Source organism: Peromyscus californicus, unplaced genomic scaffold, assembly GCF_007827085.1.
Source record: "Peromyscus californicus insignis strain IS unplaced genomic scaffold, ASM782708v3 Scaffold_9__1_contigs__length_137607984, whole genome shotgun sequence".
NCBI lineage: Eukaryota > Metazoa > Chordata > Mammalia > Rodentia > Cricetidae > Peromyscus > Peromyscus californicus.
The window spans coordinates 100,524,954-100,544,385 of record NW_026294617.1 but is presented as its reverse complement, the minus strand read 5'-3'; the positions used below and the strand labels follow the sequence as shown (position 1 = coordinate 100,544,385).

The 19,432-nt window shown below is 43.2% G+C and overlaps 1 protein-coding gene across 5 annotated transcripts in view; it reads right to left on the bottom strand.

The window, feature by feature from the left end:
* Sec24d (SEC24 homolog D, COPII coat complex component) overlaps positions 1–19,432 on the bottom strand; it is a 98,459-nt gene that overhangs the window by 38,672 nt on the left and 40,355 nt on the right. For all 5 annotated transcript variants that reach the window (XM_052731088.1, XM_052731085.1, XM_052731086.1 and 2 more), the window contains 2 exons: positions 6,918–7,056; positions 4,297–4,412 (listed from right to left, as the gene is read on the bottom strand). In XM_052731088.1, coding sequence (XP_052587048.1) covers positions 4,297–4,412; positions 6,918–7,056 — 255 coding nt within the window. The remainder of the gene's footprint in view (positions 1–4,296; positions 4,413–6,917; positions 7,057–19,432) is intronic.

Genomic DNA, 19,432 nt, shown 5'->3' with positions numbered 1-19,432 from the left:
ACTGATTACATTCATACAATTTCTCTCCAGTATGTGTTCTTTTATGCCTTTGAAGCTGAACCAGGAGGAACTCAGGAGTGGAGAACCTTCTGGCTACAATATTTATTTCTAATGTGCCCTTCTCATGATAGACTTCTGTCAAATAAACTGGCCCACTGCACAGTATCTTCTGAGAACCACTTTATTGAGTCCCCAGAGCCCAGCATTATACTGGAGTTTTCAATGGCTGCTAACAATGAATGGTATGTGTGTGGGGGTATGAGTGTGTGTGTATGCATGCATGGCAGTAGAAATCAGTGGAAACCACTGTCTCCCCACTTTTAATTATCCCCAATACTATTAAAGTAACATAAGCTCTCAAAAAGCCTGTTAATCCAGACTCTATAAAACTTCCTTTACAATGTGTACAAAAATCTTAAACCTCAAAAACACAATGCTAACCCAGTGGGAAATAAAAGGACAGATTTGTCTCAAAATATGTGTTCAATTCACTTCTCATTCCCCAATATGCATTCCCAATATGGCTGCCATTTCCAAAATACTTCCAACACAGAATCAGAGTCCCCGGACCTGAGCCAGGACAATGGTAAATATGGTTTATTTGACATAGTGCTATTAAAATACTTGAATTCATATGAGTTTTTGAAGAAAGTGGAATATACTCTCCAGCAATCTTAGTGCTTACAATGGGTCCACATCAGTTATCAACAATGTCTTCAGAGCCCTGGAACAGAAGTGACTGAATCATCTATGACTCTGTGACCCACTTCTGGTTACTCTGCAGTTTCACCTTCTACCTCCACAGTCAGTTCTCTGCTCATAGTTTATTTATTTATTTATTTATTTATTTATTTATTTATTATTACTTTTGTTTTGTTTTTTGAGACAGGGTCCCACTAGCTCTAGCTATCCTGGAACTCACTGTTTTGACCAGGATGGCCTTGAATTTACAGAGCCCCCTCTGTCTCCCAGGTGCTGGGATTAGAGGTGTGCATGTCCCTACGCCCAGTTATCTGCTCCTGATTTACCTGCTCTTGACACTTCCTGCTGTACACTTTTCTGACCAGGCTCTCCTACAGCACTTTGGCCATTCTTCCTTCACAGTATGTAACATGCTCACATTCATACTGTAATTACACATGCTTCTTTGGCATATTCTTTGAACTGTTTATCATAGTGCAGATTTGGGGTCATTCTTACAGTACAGAGACAAATTGTTTGGACATGCAAGGTATCTAAGAAGTGTCAAAATGAATTTAAATTAACTGAAAGAAAACCCTACATTTTTTATTCAAGAAGAAAAGCTGATAGTAGATTTGTTTTGCCTCAGGGAAACTCCATACTGATTTCTGTAAAGCACCTGGCTGTACACTTCACGGTATACCGACAGGAGATCGGGCTCTGACCCCGCAGACACAGTTTCAGTGCGCCACCATCACCTTCTGCACATTTGTTTGATCTGCAGCGAAAGCTCTCTCACCTGTCCACATACACTGTGGCACACAACATGTGGGCTCACTGAGCTAAATGATATCACACACATGTAAGAAGTATCTGGCAGAGACACACTTGGTGTTCAACAAATGCTAATTTTATTACCTAAAATCAACATTAAGATTAACTAAATGCAGAGGAAAATACGATTCTGTAATTCTCTTTTCAGTGTATATAGTATTAAAATATACATCCAAAGCAAATAAACACCTTTTCAACATCCAAATCCCTAAGTCAACTCATTATTCTACTTCGTTTACATTTTAGATTATATAAAACAGTGCACATTTACTATAAACTCTTGTTGTGGGATATTAGTTGAAGATGTGTTACATTCATTTATGCTGTGAAATATTTGCTTAATGATGCAAAGATGTGTCGCATTCTTTTATGTTGCATTTGTTTAACTCTGTGAAGCTGTGTTACTTTGCCTGCCTAAAGCACCTGATTGGTCTAATAAAGAGCTGAATGGTCAATAGCCAGGCAGGAGAGGGAAAGGCGGGGCTGCCAGGCTGAGAGAAAAATAGAAGGAGAAGAAGAGAAGAGGGAGAGTGAGAAAAAGGAGAAAAAGAGGAGGATGCTGGAGGGGGGCAACCACACAGCCAGCAACGGAGTAAGAAGTAAAAAAAGGACATATAGAATAGAGAAAGGTAAAAGCCCAGAGGAAAAGGGTAGATGGGATAATTTAAGTTAAAAAAAAGCTGACTAGAAACAAACCAAGCTAAGGCTGGGCATTCATAAGGAAGAATAAGACTCATGTGTTTATTTGGGAGCTGGGTGATGGGCCCCCAAAGAGCAAAAAGGAGAAAAAAATCCTACAAACACTACTTGGATAAAAGACGAAGCTCCAAAGGTCACAATTATTTGGCTTCTTGCTTTCCGGGTAAGATTTTCCTTTTAGTATCCTTCTGGAATACTGCCATAAAATTTGAAGCTACTCATTTCCAGGTATAGGTTTGATTCTCACCTCTGTTTCTATCGAAAAGAGGCGTAAGGTCAATAATTACACTTTTTGGCAGAGACCTGAAGCCTCAGCACATGATTGGGATTCATACTCTGACTACGGAGTTCAGTGAATAAACTCCACATTGTGACTTACAACAGCTTTATTATATTAAATCAGAACACCAAATGCTTACTTTTGTGTACTGAGACTCCTTCTGTCAATGGCAGGAAGAACAAAGAAACTACTGAAACGTAAGTTGTACTTCCAGACATGTTTGATGCCTGACATAAAGCATCTGTATCAAAAATGTTTTATCTTTCACCAGGTAAGTTAAATAATTCACAACATTTCAAACTAATAAAGCATTGGGTTTTTCTTTAATAACCATTTCTATATAAATTAGTTTAAAACAATCATAAAATAGTCAATAAGACAATAAGATATGTTAGTTGAAAATTTTAAAGATTTAGCCAACTGCAAAAGAAAAACTAATCTGAATACATCTTCTTGCTATCTGCTCTCAACACATGAATTTGGGCTCTAGAATAAGTCTCTGGAGGGAACCTGCAGCCAGAGGCTGCTTTCCAGATGTGAGATGTTAGCGGGCACTCATTTTCGGGAGAGGAAGGACAGAAGTCAGAATGGACCTGTGTCTTCACCTACTCCTGATGCTTCAGGAGCGCACTGGAGTTCCAGCTGTGACTGAAGAATAGGCACTGTGGGGACTCACGCTGGAGTCTGTCAGTGGAACACAAGGGTCAGAGTACCACATCTGCAGGTGCACACATTCATCCACCCCCTCCTTCCGCTTGTGCTGACCTACTCCCAACTGTGTGAGATATGCAGGAATGTCACAAGATGACTAGAGGGACCCCAAGGTGTCAGGATCTATGAGAACACACACACACACACACACACACACACACACACACACACACACACACACAATGCCCCAAGGAGAACAGATAAAACGAAGATGTCCCCTAAGTTAGACGAAGACACAGAAAACACCACTTGGAACAAACAAATGAAAATATGTGCTCACAATAAACTTCCATCCAGTCAGGAAGTAGAGAAGGAGTAGGGACTTGCCAGACAGGGGCCGTACACTCATGACGGATGAGTGGAAAGACACCTCTTACCTTTACTATACAAAGGCAGAGCTGATAAAGTCAGTCTCTGTATTGAGACTTTCATACAGTCGTTGACAGCTCTGCAATGGTAGCGGTGTCCCACAGTCAGTGGCTTTATAAGGAAAGTTAGTTTTGTTACCTTTTGTTTTTCTTTTGAGAAAGAAGCCAGAGAAGTTTATGGGAGGTGGTCAAATGAGTCTCACGGTTACACACTAAAGTAGGCAAGCCAGCAGTCCTCTAAGCATGCTGGGTAAGTTTCTGCCTCGGCAGAGAAGTCATTCACAAACCAAAGGAGGCAGAGACCTGGATGGAATTACTGCGTTAAGAAGCAGTACAACATCTGGGAGTGGTGGCACACACCATCATCCCAGCATTTGGGACTTGGAGGATCGGCAGTTCAAGGTCACCTTCAGACACACAGCAGGGTCAAGGCCCAAACTAAGTGAGACCCTGTCTCAGACACCAAATCAAAACAAACAAAAAGACAGGATACTCTCTCTCAACAAGCAAAAAGAATTGTTTCCTATTTCTAAGCTTGATTGCTCCAGGGGACATTGCAGCAACTGAATCATGCTAACGAGTTAGGTCAGATCTGTGTCTGAGGTACTTCTACATGCTCTGGGAGATGCTCTGCCTGTGAACCAAGTCATGTCTTCACATATGGAAGTTGTTCAGTGAAACTCAGCATCAACGTAGAAACGCCCAAGTCCTGCCAACACTCACTCTGCAGTAGTCCAGCGTTGCGACGTATTCATAGGATCCCAGCGACAGCTCTGGCTTCTCAAAGTGGTCCACTCTCCTTCCAATGTGGTCCAGATGTTGGAAATAGAATGGAGGAACTAAGGAAAACAAGCCAAAACAGAAAATCCTTTGTTTTCACAAGCAGACAACCCAACAAATTCTCAGATTTTATATTAGAGGGAAGAAGTCAGGATAAAGAACACAAGCTGTTCTCAGCATCATTATTGTGACAGCATGTCTTAGAAATATGTGAAAAACGAGTTTTCTCTTTTTTAAACTTACTTTTTAACTCTTGGATATGTTGTAAGTCATGGTATTTTTGCCTTTCAATTATGTTTATAATAGTTTTGTCATATATAAACTTTGATTTTTTAATGATGAAATCAATCTGCCTAGAATTCTATCTATGGAACTACATAATTTTATAAATAATTTTCATCAATGTTGATTGCCTCATTACTGTTTCTCAGTATAACGTATTACTACATTTTAGTCATGAAATATTTTATACATATAGAAAAACCACAGACCATAATATTCATATTCATGCAACCAGAATGAGAGCTTTGCTAAAAGCCTCTTGACCATATACAAGTTACTGATGGCCAAGAATATTTATAATTTTGAAAATCCCAGAAGAGTGTTGCTGTTTTCAAGCTAACATACCCAAATATCTGCCTCTACTTAATTACCTCTTCTTTAAAGAGTTAGTTTTCTATTTGAATTTTTAACATAGCTGACAGAGGCTAATGCTGGCTATTTGGATTATGCTCTCAACTACAATCTTTGTCACACCTTAATTAAGAAATATCTTCAGCCCTGGGCTTTCACATGCTAATCTGCTAGTATCTGGCCCTACTCATGTAGAAGATGACTGTATTAGGGAAAAACTGCACCCGAAAGATCTCAGTTGAAGTCTAATTTGACTCAAATGTCTCAGAAGGTTACTTCTAGCAACGTTCTGGAAGTCACCCAAAGGCAGAGCGAGACTTATGACTCACACACTGAACACTTGGACAAATAAGGCCTGGTGTCTCTGTGCGAAAGAGCTCCTGTTGCCTGGAGATGGCCAGAGAAGGCCGTGCAATGCTGTTAATAGTATGTGGGAAAGTTACCAATACTTTTAAGTATTTTGCTAAGAACAGCATCTCCCTTTGTAAAAACCACAAAAGCAGTACCTTTTGGGTTGAAACCAACACTCATCAGTCTCCAAGTTCAGCTGTGAACAAGCAGATTGTAACAGGACTATTTTTCTAAAGTCAGACTTTCAAAAAAACAGAAGTTTCAGATTCTATGTTCTTACCATCTCATGGCTGTTTCTTTTAGGAGTGAACTCTATAAAGTTTATACTTACATATTTTGACCCTGAACTTGATGAATTCAACATCTTGAAAAGATTACAGAAGACAAAGATGACAGCCTCTCTCAGTAAAGTCAAATAAACCAGGGGCCATGATGGTGACTTAGTTACATGTAGGTGTCATGCAGATTTCTGGGTTGTCTGGCTTATAATGTGTGGGATGGTAATTTCTATGCAGCATAATATATAATCCACTCACACTCATAATCTACATATAATGTGATTTTTAAAATTAATTTTACATGCTCATTAACATTTAATATTATCTTGTCACCTATCGTCAACCAAACTCAAGTCACACCATAAATTATGATCTGTTTCTCTCTCTCTCTCTCTCTCTCTCTCTCTCTCTCTCCTCTCTCTCTCTCTCTCTCTCTCTCTCTGTGTGTGTGTGTGTGTGAGTGTGTGTGGTGTGTGTGTGTGTGTGTGTGTGTGTGTGTGTAGCTGCACATGTGAGGCCAGGTCAACCTCAGGTGGTGTTCCTCAGGAGCCGTCCACTTTGTTACTGGAGACAGGGTTTCTCACTGGGACTTGGAGCTTGACCATTTGGCTAGGGTGGCCAGGCAGGGAGCCACAGGAATTCTCCGGTTTCCACCTCGTCAACCCCAGGGGCTACAAACAGGCATCACCACACTCTGCTTATTTTTCACGTGGGTGCTGAGGACCAAACTCAGGCCCTCATGTTTGTGGACAAGTGCTTTTAACATAGCTGTCTCTGTAGTGCCCTCCCTCACAACTGTCTAACATCAACATTAGCAGATTTGTGATAGGATGAAACGAAAAAGACATCATGATAATGTCCCTTCCTCCTAAATATTCAACATTCGTATCAGAAGGGGAAAGCCCCTGGTTATATGAGCTTTTCCTAAATACCAACGAATTCAAGGACAAGCCCGGGAGACAAAAGAGAAGTCTCTAGGACTTATCTTCTGTAAATGCAAGAAGCAAAATCTCATGTTGCATTCAAATGGGGCACCGTGGAAGGAGACACAGCTCCACCATCACACTCGTCAGTTTTAGGCAAAGCTACAGCACAGTTTCCATGGGAGGCTCCTGCAGCTACATACAGGTAAGAGGGACCTAGTTCCAACAGCAATGGCTTCTCTTTAGGGACGTTACAAGTAGTGTCACCCTGACCCCCCCCCCCCCAAAAAAAAGTCTGTGTTTCCCAAGCTGAGGCGTGTAACCCATCTTATTTTTAAATGAAATGCTTTTACAAAGTGCCCTCCATGGCACCACGTACCGTCATTCACACAGTTGCAAAACCCGCACTGGAAGCGCCTTCCGCCTTCAATGAACTGCATGAACGGGCACATGTAGGCTTTGCACCTGTTGCACCGCACTGGTCCGCTCTCACCGTGATTTACCAAGTACAGGGGGGTCTAGAAGAAGGAAGAAAACGAATTGGGAGCACGGGGATTCTGGGTACTATCAAAATCCTCCACTGGGACTCAGCAAGAAACTCTTAATGAGCATTCGCCAGGACAGTGAGGATTCTCCCCAGAGGATAACTGAATTCAAGGATTATGACACAGTCCACCACACTCAAAGATTCCTTTAAATTTGTATATCATTTACAAACAAAAATTACACTTGTAAGCACATATCGGACACCTGCATGTTGAAATCAATATGTGGATGCATGATTACTCCTGTGTGTGTGAAAAGAGAATACAGAAAATGTAACAATGGAAATATTTCATTAAGCTTAGGCTAAAATGTCCCTGACGCTTATAGCATTTGTCCTCCTAAGCTGTACACACTCCAAACAAAATAACAAGACAGCTGTTTTAAGGGTCTAGTGTGTATGGCACCATGTTGTTCATGTAGTTTACAAATGACTTCTTTTAAAATAAAACTATTTGGCCTGGGGAGATGGCTCAGAGGTCGATAGCACTTTGCTCTTACGGAGGACCCAGGTTCAATTCCTAGTACCACCATGGTTATTCACAACCATCCATAACTCCAGTTCCAGGAGATCTGATGCCCTCTTTTGACCTCCATGGGCACCAAGCACACTCATGGTACATATACATACATGTAGGCAAAACATTCACACATAAAATGAATACATTTAATAAAAAATTTTGAAAAATGAAACTATTTGAAAAATTATGCAAGAATGGCCACTTATTTAGGGCTAGAGACTGATTACATCTTTTTGTTACTTCATTAAATGACAAAGCTTCATAGTACCCTGGTCATGCTTGACAGAACTAGGAAAAATCACGTGACTCACATGCATCTTTCTCATCAACATAATATAGAAAACCAGACTAAAAGCAAAGAGGCCCAGCGTTAGGGACTCTGCTTGTTCTTAATGCTCCCAGCTTTTGCGATAAAGCCACAAAGATCCTCCTTGCTTTTATAAACCTGTTTAAAAGAGAACATTTTCAGAAATGTCTGAAAACTGTGGAGCTGTTCATTTCAATTAAAATTTTTAAAGATAAACTTATAAATAAAGGAGATACTTTTATGGAGGCTGGAAGAGCAGGGGGTCATCAGGTGAGGTCAGAGGTCATCAGGTGGGGTGAGAAGCCATCAGGTGGGGTGACGGGTAATCAGATGGGGTGAGGGACCATCAGGTGGAGTGAGGGACCATCAGGTGGGGTGAGGGGTCATCAGGTGGGGGGAGAGGGGTCATCAGGGGCGGTGAAGGGTCATCAGGTGGGGTGAGGGGGTCATCAGGTGGGGGTGAGGGACCATCAGGTGGGGTGAGGGACCATCAGGTGGGGTGAAGGGTCATCAGGTGAGGTGAGGGGTCATCAGGTGGGGGTGAGGGACCATCAGGCCATTTTCTCCCAAAGGTTTAGGAAACCCAGTCCTGATGTTTGCCTTTGTCAGATGGTCCAAGTGAAAACCGACCCACTGCTGGGGGTTCAGAAATGAGGCTGTGAGGTCCCAGAACAGTGGAAGAGAAGGAAAGGGGAGGGGAGGAGGAGCTGTTGAGACAAGGATTAATGTGCGCATGTAGAGACATGTTCTTGGCACAGATGGCTGGGGAAATGTAACTGCCTATTGTTTCTATCCAGAACAACTTTATCTCTATAAAAAGCACTTAGCACATGAAAAACTGTCTTTAAAGGGAGGGTTAGAGCTGGATAGTATGAAATGTACTTGGGTTTCTGAAGGCAAACTTCTTAGTTATTGCAAAATGTTCTCCTAAAAATGACCTAGAGGACAGAAAATCTACCTTCCAGAAGACTTTAATATGGTTATGAACTAGTGGTTAAAAGTTGAGAGGCATTTTTAAGCATCTAGGGATTTGCTTCAAACCTGCACATGGATGTACACAGAGATGTATACCTTTATATATACCTTTCGTTTGAAAGACACAAACTGGCCTCAGTTTACTCTTTTCAGCTAGTAGTAACAAAACATGCTCTAGGGACCAGAGTGATCAGGGAGATGCAGGCACCGAACAGAAAGACCTAGGACTAGAGACTCAGGAGAGTGAGAGCTGAAGACAGAGCAGACGCACTGGTCAGGCCACTGCTTCTGGATGCTTCTGTTTACCCCGAGACCAGACGCTGCTTTCTGAAGCTAAACAAGGAGGAATGCTGCAGCTAGCCTTCACCGTGGCCAAATTCTACTCTTTCATCCTTTCGTTTTCAGAGACTTCAAAGACTACAACCAATTCCCTGAAATACTTTAGAAACAAATACGACACAATTATTTGCTAGACAAGCCAGCGGGAATGGAAGGTAATTTGCCTTTATTTTCAGTATTATAATTTGCCCAAACGTCTGGGAACTATCACCAACCACCATGCAAGCATTCCAGTCCTGGCAGATTCAAACTCACAGAGCTAAGCATGGATGTCTAGCAATAAACTGCAGTCAAGTCAAGACTATATCTTGGCTATTAAGAACACTTACATTTTCCTGTGTTCGCCCCTTTGGAAAGCAGATGCTGATAAGAAAGAAGGGTCTTCAGACAACCAGGGTGGCAGTAAAGAATGTTAAAAGCTTTTTAACTGTTTACATTTTTTTCCAGGGGCGACAGGGCAAGGATTTTTAAACGGCAGTGTATTGTTTAATCTCTCAGGCTGTGTTGAAAACCATCAGGATTTACTCTCTTTCCACACGTCCACTTATCTGCTACACAGAAATGTGCATGCGCTCAGAGAGAGTGAAGCTGCCTTTTCTTCTCTGTTTCATTGTAGTGAATATGCATTTGTAAGTGAAATTCCTTCCTCTGCAGAACTGGCTAAAGCTGCTCACTTTCCTTACCAAGGGCACTCACCGGGTCACACCTGCCCCCGGAGGTTCTTCCAAGTGTGCTTTCATCTTTGACCTCTAGCACACGCCTGTTCACTCTTCTCTTTTTTTCCTGACTATTTTTAGTTCTGCTACCATGCGTGAGTTTATCACCATGGAAGTCACGGGGACACTGAAGATGGGCAAGGACAAAGATGATTTTGAATCTCCTATCTTTGGATTATCAAGGATATGACAAATAGCATATTGATACCATTTTTTCATTAAAATGTTTTAAGTGAACAAAATGTATCTTTTTGTGTAAGTAAAATTACCATTCAGAGTTGGTCAAAGGGGTCCTACAGACCATGCAAACATCATAGGCTACTGCCACGTCTATTGGTTACCCTCCACAATATAATGGTTAGGCCCTATTGCTAAAGATACCAGTATCAAATATGCAGAATCAAACTGGTGCCTTACTAGAAGTTTCATAGGCCAGAGTTCATATGACTAGAGTTCGTAGTGCTGGATGGTATCCTCTGCAAGCTACTTGAAGAGAAAGATAATCATTGATATCACCCAGCTACAAACTCTTATGACCTACATCAGTGACCTGCACACAAGATACAGCGGGGTAAGAGCGGCACAAATGTTAAGGGAGTAACCAACCACTTTTGGATTTAAGGCCCATGCCATTCCCTGGAACCCATACCCGACACTGAAAGTGGCCAGGAACCTGACAACAGACAGGTCATGGGCCTAGGGGAAAACCTACTATATCATTCTGCTAAAGAAACACAGCAATAAGATGACTTCTAATAGCATACTGCTATACCCATAGATCAGAACATCGCTCAGCCCTCATCAGAGAGGCTTCTTCATGCAGTAGATGGGCGTTAACACAGAGACTCACAACTGGACAATGTGTAAAGAGTGAGAGACTTTGGAGCGCTCAGCCCATCCCCCAAAATGTGGTATCTTCATCCACCCCTCCCCTCACAGCTCAAGGGTCTACGTGGAAAAGGAGGGGGAAAGATTGGAAGAGCCAAAGCTTTTTTGGTTTGTTTTTTAGACATAACAGAACCGATGCACATATGAACTCACAGAGACTGTGAGAGCATACACAGGACCTGCACAGGTTCAAAACAGGCCAAATCCCAGAGAAGGAGAAGGGAACATGAAACCTCACCCCTAACCAAGAAGCTATTTGCAGCTGACATTTGCTGGTAAAGGGAAAATCAGTTTTCTCCAGTTGAGTGTCATTCATATTGACAATCACATTCCAGGGCAGGCTCCATGCCCAGGGATAGCAGGCCAACACAAAATAGATCATATGTTTTGTTTTGTTTATCTTGAAGACACTACTTTTGGGGGTTTTTGTTTCTTTGATTTTGTATTGTTGGTTTTTATTTGTTTGTTTTGATTTTGGCTTTTTAATGTTCTGGACTTTCTTAAGGGGGAAAGAACATGAAGTTGGCTGGGTAAGGGAACTGGAGAGTATCTGGGCGAGGGGGAAATTGTAATAAAAATATATTATGTGAAAAAGAAAATTTTAAACAAAAAATACCACTCAGCATTAATATGCAGTCATTGATTTAAACACAATAACGTTTGATTATTTTTCTACATTAAAGAAGAGGTGTTTCAGTATCAGTCAACATCTCCTTGACATCACCAATTTTGTCAGTTTAATGATCAGCGAGTTTCATTCTCAGGCAACTGTGACAGTCTTGCCTTGGGTTCTGAGTCACTGTGGTGAGTCTTAGTGGGCTCACACACACATGGAACGGACAGTAGGGAAACATGCGCATGTGTGCAGTTAAAAGGCCAGGGCACGCACAGAAAGGACGCATCACCGAGCACCACTAACAAGAGCTATTTTTAGCTTAGAAAGGACATGGGAAACCAGTCACAGGTTATACCTTCAAAGCAAAATCAGTTGGTCAAGAGAATGAACCCCTGTGTAGGAAAGCCCAGCAAAATTTTCTAAGATCTTTAGGCTGTGGGTTTTTGTTTGGGCTTGCACAGTGCTGTGAACACTGTGCGTACAAAGCCCAGAACAAGGGCAGGTGCTTGTGATCCGGCAGGAGGAAGGCTGTGGGAGGGGGATCCGAAGTCCAAGGCAAGCCATGCTTACACAGATCATGTCTCAACAAAATAAAACTCCAGACACTTAAGTTTTGCTGTAGATTTTTCTATTCTAGGACAGCGAGGAGTTACAAGTCAAAACTGTATAGTTTTTTATAGAGTATGTCCAGTAGGTGGCACTGTGAGACTGAAATTGAAAACAAACCTCTGGGGTCATGCCCAAGATAACAATTACAAGCACTCGTGTAATTTTAGAAACAGCCAGACTTAGAGCAGCTAGTACTTCATAAAATTAATAAACAAAGTTTATTAAAACTTACCAACAGCTTAAAACTGTTCTAAAACAAATTAATAAAAGACAGGCATATATATATATATATATTTCGTAGACATTTCTTAGACATTAAAGCAATTACCAGATTTACTGAGGTAATAGGAAATATTGTGTTTTAAATGTTGCTAATATTTTGCCAACTTCTCTTTCACTCTACATAGGAAAGCAGAAATACTGTTGGGACTGACAGGCAGCCATGGGCACAGCAGGCAACATCAAAGTAGCCTAAAAGCAAAGGCCATCAGGAAGCCAGCACTCCCACGGGAGGCTCCCACCTCCTGCTCTGTACGCTGGCAATCAAGGGACTGAGTGACAGCTGAGCAGAGGAGCCCAGTGCTGAGTCACGGCTCTGGGCAGCACTGTGATGGAGAGGAGATGCAGCCACCGCCAAGAGGAAAGCGCAGTAAGGATGCTGATGCTGGGATGAGGCCCAGCAGCCACGCCTAGGATTAGTCACGTCCTGCCTCCAGCATCCAGGACACCGGGGTGGGGGTGGGGGGGTGAGTGCATGCCCGCCTGTCTCTTCTCACATCTTGCATTTGCCTCACTTAGACACTTTCTTTACTTTTAAATTTTTAATTAAAACATAATTACATCATCTCTCCCCTTCCCTTTCCTCCCACCAAGCCCTCCTGTGTCTCCTTTGTCCTCCAATCCCTCCCAAATCCCCCCTCATTCCTCCTCAAATTTATAGCCTCTTTCTTGTTATTATTATTTCTATGTGTATTTCTATATATACACACACAACACACATATATATGTGCACACATAAATATAGAGCTACAAACTACTGAGACCATTTAGTTTTGTTTATATGAATAAGAAATTTGACCCTTTGGTATTGGATAACCAAGTAGGAGGCTCATCTCTGGGAAAAAAATAATTCTCTCTCAAAAATGAGAGGGAAATAACATCCACAATGTTGTTGGACACTCTGGCTGCCTAAAGAAGACCTGAACAATGACAACACCAATAAATAATAAGCTAACGTGGAAGGGGGAAACTGCACCAGTCCCACCCCTAGGGGCTTGCCTTCTTTTTAGCACCAGTGTTCATGTGAACAGGCCCCCCCCACACACACATTTGGGTTCTCTCACTTCCCTTCCCCCACCTCCAGTCACCTTTCCCTCTTTTTTAGTATTTATTTCTTTGGACAAAATTGGCATGCTCTGGTCTGGGAAGAGTGTGTAAACATGAGACCCAGTGTTGTTAGTCTCCACCCCAGAAAACGGGCGCACACGCTCCGGCACCTCCAGTTCCTGCACAGTTCAGTGAATGACTCTTCGACATCTTAGCCTGGCAACCCGGGTCTCAGGTTTCCCTCTTCCCAATGAACTGCTGGCCTGCCAGTGACTCTTGAATCCCTGCCACTAGGAGGGTGAGTTCGGCACTGGCTGGCACAATCTTTAAAATCTCCAAATGGAGCTTCCTGGCTGGTCACCGAGTCCCGATCCCAGGCTTCACTGTGCTCCGGCCTGTGACAGCATCTTCGGAAACCATCTCAGAGTCGGTGCTCCTGGCTCAGGAGCTGCAGCTCGGACATCACAGAGCACATGGTCACATGATCTGAAACCAATGGGCTTTTCTCTGGGTACTGCTCTATAACAACGTCCACACTGGCCTTGAGGTTCTCCCAAGGAGGAGTCACTGAAGAGCAGCGTTCTGGGTGACCCTCTGGCACGTGGGGCCCTTGCCACAGCCGAGCCTGAGGATGACCGCATGCTGGCCTTCATGGACAGGGGGCAGCCCTGTCATCAGGCCAGCCTGAAGTCCCCGAGGCAGTCCCAAGCTCTGTTTCTCAGCCCCTGCCTCCTGCAGTCTCCAAACACATAGTGACTTGCCTGCCTGAAGAGTATTTTTTCTGAGTGCTATTAAATATCACACCATGTATCTTCTATGTACAATTCAAAGATCACATTTATATTTTTAAGAATTTTTGTAGTTGGCTCTACTTCATTTTATATTTCCAGAAAATTATCTTTTTGAAAGTTTGGATGATTTTACATTTTCCCCCTCAACACAGTTGCTAGAGAGAAGCTGTCTTCCACACTGAATGAAAAAAAAGAAAAAGGAAAGGACATGACTGCTTCTAGGTGTGGTGGAGGAGAAAGTTTATTATAGATAAAAGGGAGAATATAGCCAGAGGCAGAGGCATCTGGGAGAGTCCAGAGTGGTCATGACCCTGAGCCTTGTGAGGAGAAGCAGGGGGGGGTAGGGGAGGGGGGAGCAGCTGCCGACCAAGAGGAGCAGCCTGGGCCAAGAGGAGCAGCCTGGGCCAAGAGACTGGCCAACAGAGTAGAGGAAAGAGCCAGGTAACAAGAATGGTTGGATTATATAGGGAAGGGCAGCCCAGTCCTGGGCAGGAGAAGATAGGGTAGGGGTGGGGCATGCCAGCCAGGAGGGCTCTGTAACAGGTAGACACCAAGGGATGCTGGGAGAATCTGGCAGCCAACGTCCACTTGTCCACTTTGATGAGTTAATGGGCACCTCAGCCATTTGTCCAGGGTTTGAGACCTAGCCCATGTGACCCAGTGAAAGAGAAGAAACAGAACAAGGAAACAGACGGTTCCAAAGAGAGATGGAGCGGAAGAGCCTACACACACACACACACACACACACACACACACACACACACACACACACACGACAGACAGTTGAACAGTGTGGAGAGACAAGAGGGCAAAGTACCACAAAGAAAATGGTCATGCCAAGTCCAGCTCCAGCCACTTGGATCTCTGACAGTGAGGGAAGCGGAAGTCTCATCCAAAAGGTCAGGGAGTGTGGGGATAAGAAACAGGCAGTCCTACCCACTGGCTAATCCCACAGCTCTCATGGCCTCGACTCCAGTTGTGGGTCTTGCTGGGACAATGAATTCTATGATGAGAGAGGTCTCTAGCTCAGAGGGCCATGGCCAGGTGCCATTTTCAAAGACAACCCCTTGTTTAAAATTGAGCTACCCTGGGGCCGGCCCTGGGAACAGAGAAACATCACAAGTGCCTGAATTCAACAGCCACAGGCAGAATACAAGCCCCATAGGAGGTGCATGGTAGAAAGCGGAGGGCCAGGTGCTAACAAGCTGAAAGGCACAGGTAGCAGGCTTGACCCCAGCAGCAAAGCATATGGGGAAAGGGATTCCTGCCCTCAGTGCCCAGGAGCAGACCTCATGAACTGGGAGTAAGCCTCAAGTCTGATAACCCCCATGCCCAGATCTGTAGGTCGAGCCTGTTACTTGGAGTGGAGCTCTGCTGCAGAGTAAGAACTCAGAAGCCCCAGCAGCTTCCTCCGTGTCCAGAGCATCCCACCAGCAGGGCGAGAATGGTGGGCTTTCAAAGCATGGAAACAGATTGGCCTCTACAGACCTCAATGCTATATAAGCCTGAACATGCTCAGTTAATCCTCAGATAGGCATCAATAACCACACCGTGTGACGCCTCTCCAGAATGGCCACATCTGTTTTAAAGTAAACACAGCTGAGGCCATCCTATCCAGCCCTCAAATGTCAGGTGGGCCTTTTGATGGGAAGATCACAACGGATTAAGACTATGAAAGTAGCTGCCTCTGGTAACTCAGCTACTATACCTTCAAAGGGGAAAGTAAGCATCTGCACCCGGCCTAGAGAGATGGCTCAGTGGTTAAGAATCTGCAGTGCAGCTCTTACCGAGTTCAGTTCCCAGCACCCACATCAGGCAGCTTACACACCATCACCTGTAACTCCAGCTACAGGCATCTAATTCTTCCGGATTCTGCAGGCATTGCACTCACACGCACAAATCCATATGCAGACATGCACAGATGCACTTAATTAAAATAAACAGTCTTAGAAATGACTATCAGCACAGTTGGAGGCAGTATCAAGTTGCCTGAAAGGCAACACTGGTACAGGACTGCACCATAAAAGATAATATTCCTGAGACTAAAAACGCTCTGCCTGGACTGAGTTAGGCAGGCAGCAGAGCGATGCATTTGCAAAGATCAGCATCGTTCTTCTTGCTGGAACAGATGTTAGAAACTTCTGAGGATGCTCTGCACAGTGAATTTGATGCACAAGAGTTCTGCTGTTCAATGCCAGTCCCATCCGCCTCTCATAAACCTTGACCCTATGTAGCTGCACTTTTATTTCTAAAGGAGAACCGTATCTTAGAGTTCAAATGCAGGCCACTTGCAAAAGACACGCTTAATTGCTCCACACACACTGCTCCAGGGACACTGGGAGCTTATCTTAGACTTAAATCCCTTTGAATCAATCAAGTGTGTTTCTTCCCTAATAAGGTACATGGTAGCCTTCTCTTCCTCAAATAGAAGTTGGAAGGATTGAAATAATAAATTCAAAGCTGAACCATCTTTGGATCTGTAAGAATTACCAGTGTGTGTGTGTGTGTGGGAGGAGTTCCCTTCATTCGTCTCTTTCCAGTCATGAAAACATCTCCAAACAACTTCCATCTGTGCAGGGACTGATGTGATGGCATTGTGTCAGGCCAGCCTAGCTGAGCACCCATCCAGTTTAATCTAAAGCCTGATCCCAGAAGCTGTCTTGTGCCTCGGCTGCTCTCTTCTGTCTTCCTCCACAGTGTTCGATAATCTGGGGTCTTACCTCCAGTGTTAAACCTCCGGGGCAAACTCCTTGTCTGCTCTTCACTAGCACATCCTACATGCCCAGAACACCATCCAGCCCAAACTGCATGAGCAGCAACTATTCATTGAATCAAATCAGTGGCTAGTCTGAAATCCCATTTTGAAATAAGATGATAATCAATCAATTATCCATCACAAAAATGGACACTACTTATAAACTACCAATCAAATGACAATGTTTACTGTGTGGGTCACGGTATTTATGATCATTGAAATATTGCTATAATTGAAGATGTGATTATATAATTATGAATCTTATTTTATAAAGGAGCATAGCAAATCAAATCACCATCTTTTCCACAATTACATCTATGAAAAATAATACATGTATTTGAAACTATTTCCCAAACTTTTTTGAAACTTTTTTGATGGGAGGTGTAGAGGAGAATAGGGGGGTGGGGATTTGGAAAGTTCTACTGAGGTGGTAATTAATCTGAAATCTAAAAGATGAATAAAATGGCAGGCAAGATGGCTCAGTGGGTAGAGGCATTTGTCCCCAAGCCTGAACCCTCTGTCCAATCCTTGTAACACACAGAAACAGGAGAACAGCTTCCAGTCCCCAAGCTGATGTCTGACCAACACACCCCTCCATACCCCGCCTCTCTAAGTAAGTGGGTGTCCATGTCTTCCCCCCACCCCCCACCACTAACATGAATATCAGCCAGCAGGTGCTAGGGAGCTCACTTTAAGGTGGCTTGTCTCCGAACCCCAAGCTGGTCCCTAGTCGAGCCTCAGGCTGTAGACACAGCACCCCAGGCCACCAGACTGTAAACTAAAAACTTACTTTCCCTGTACATTAAACTACAGCAAGATGTTTTCCTTTAATACTTATTACCCTGAGGTCATTCTTCATCTAACAAAAATAAAAGATTTTAGAGAATAGCTTTGTGATTGAGAAAATTAGCTTGGTGCGTTTTGTTTCTAAACTATAACAAAGGGCTGTGGGACGTCTTTCTGTACGCTGTGAATATGTGCTGCTCTGACTGGTTGATAAATAAAGCCGTTTGGCCTATGGCAAGTCAGGTTATAGCTAGGCAGGAAACTGAAGAGAGAGACAGGAAGAAGAAAGGCAGAGGCGGGAGGCACCAGCACTGCCAGGAGAAACAAGATGTGAAAATACCGGTAAGCCACAGCCACATGGCAACTCATAAGATTAACAGAAATGGGTCAAGTTATAAGAGCGAGCTAGCAAGAAGCCTGCCAGAGGCCGTGCAATTGGTAATTAATATTAAGCCTCTGAATGATTATTTTATAAGCGGCTGTGGGACCTTAGGGCCGGGCGGGACCAGAGAAACCTTCCGCCTACAACAAACAGAATTCAAACACACTTTGCCTGTCAAATGTGAATTCACCACAGTCCGCTGCAGCATGATAGCATAGCTCTGTAAAGGGTATGGCCACATTCTTCAGCTGTCAGACTTGTTCACAGAGTCACAAGAGTGACCCACACCACTGAGGGATTAAGATTTAGTTTCAAAGTAACTTTATACAATAAAGGTCCCCTAATGTTTCATCCACTGCTCTTATTTCTATTTTAGTATGTGCACTTTGCTTTCCAAGTTTTTCCTTTGGTTAATATATTCAAAATATTACAGTAAAGTCCATATTATAGCACACATCTTAATAGGTAATTAGGACTTTTGAAACACCTGTTCAAAAGTAAGTTTAATTGTAAGTCTCCTTTTAAATTCTGAGGCCACGATATTTTGTGGTAGTTTCATTCTAGAGCATAGATACATGTAAAAGTAGCCGCGTATTTGCTCACGTGAACTTCTAATAACACACGAAGTGTATAGACATATGGCGGTGCACAGTGGATACTCAACAGAGACAGGAGAAGTGACAGGCAGCCCTGCCTTCTGGTCCTGCAGTCTGTAAGGGACAGACTGCTTCGCCCAGAAGTGGAGGTCAAGGTTTCAACAGTAAAGCCCAGCAGAGGCCTGTAATCGCCTCCTGGTTCCTCGCCTGGTTTTCTGTCCCTTGGTTGCCATACACTACAATTTGAGGAATGGAGTCAATTTTCACTGGTTCCCTAAATGTCTGAAGGTTCTTCATAAATGTCTTAGTGTCTGTCCTTTCTGGGTAGTCTGTCTTGTTAATAAGAGAGAACGAGCTAAGTTAGTTCTTTCAAATGTGGATGAGCTTATTGAAAATACATCAGTGGATTCCAAAATGATTTTTTATTAACCACAGAGTTTATGGAAAGGTAAATAAAGCTATAAATAGTATCTATAGTCATTTACAAGTACAAAACAAAATGTCCAATACATGATACAAACTTATACTTCATTAGCATCAATTATGAATAGCCATCCTGAAGATACTGATTTAGAAGTCTAAAGACCTATAAACTAACACCATTTCTGTGGTTTACTTGATCGGTGTCTACACAACCCCAAGGAGATCCTACTTATGCAAAACGAACTCTCCTCCATCCACTGATGAGTTCTGGGTGACCTTGGCCTTCCAGGAGTGTGAAGGGACTGGCTTCACACTGCAAGT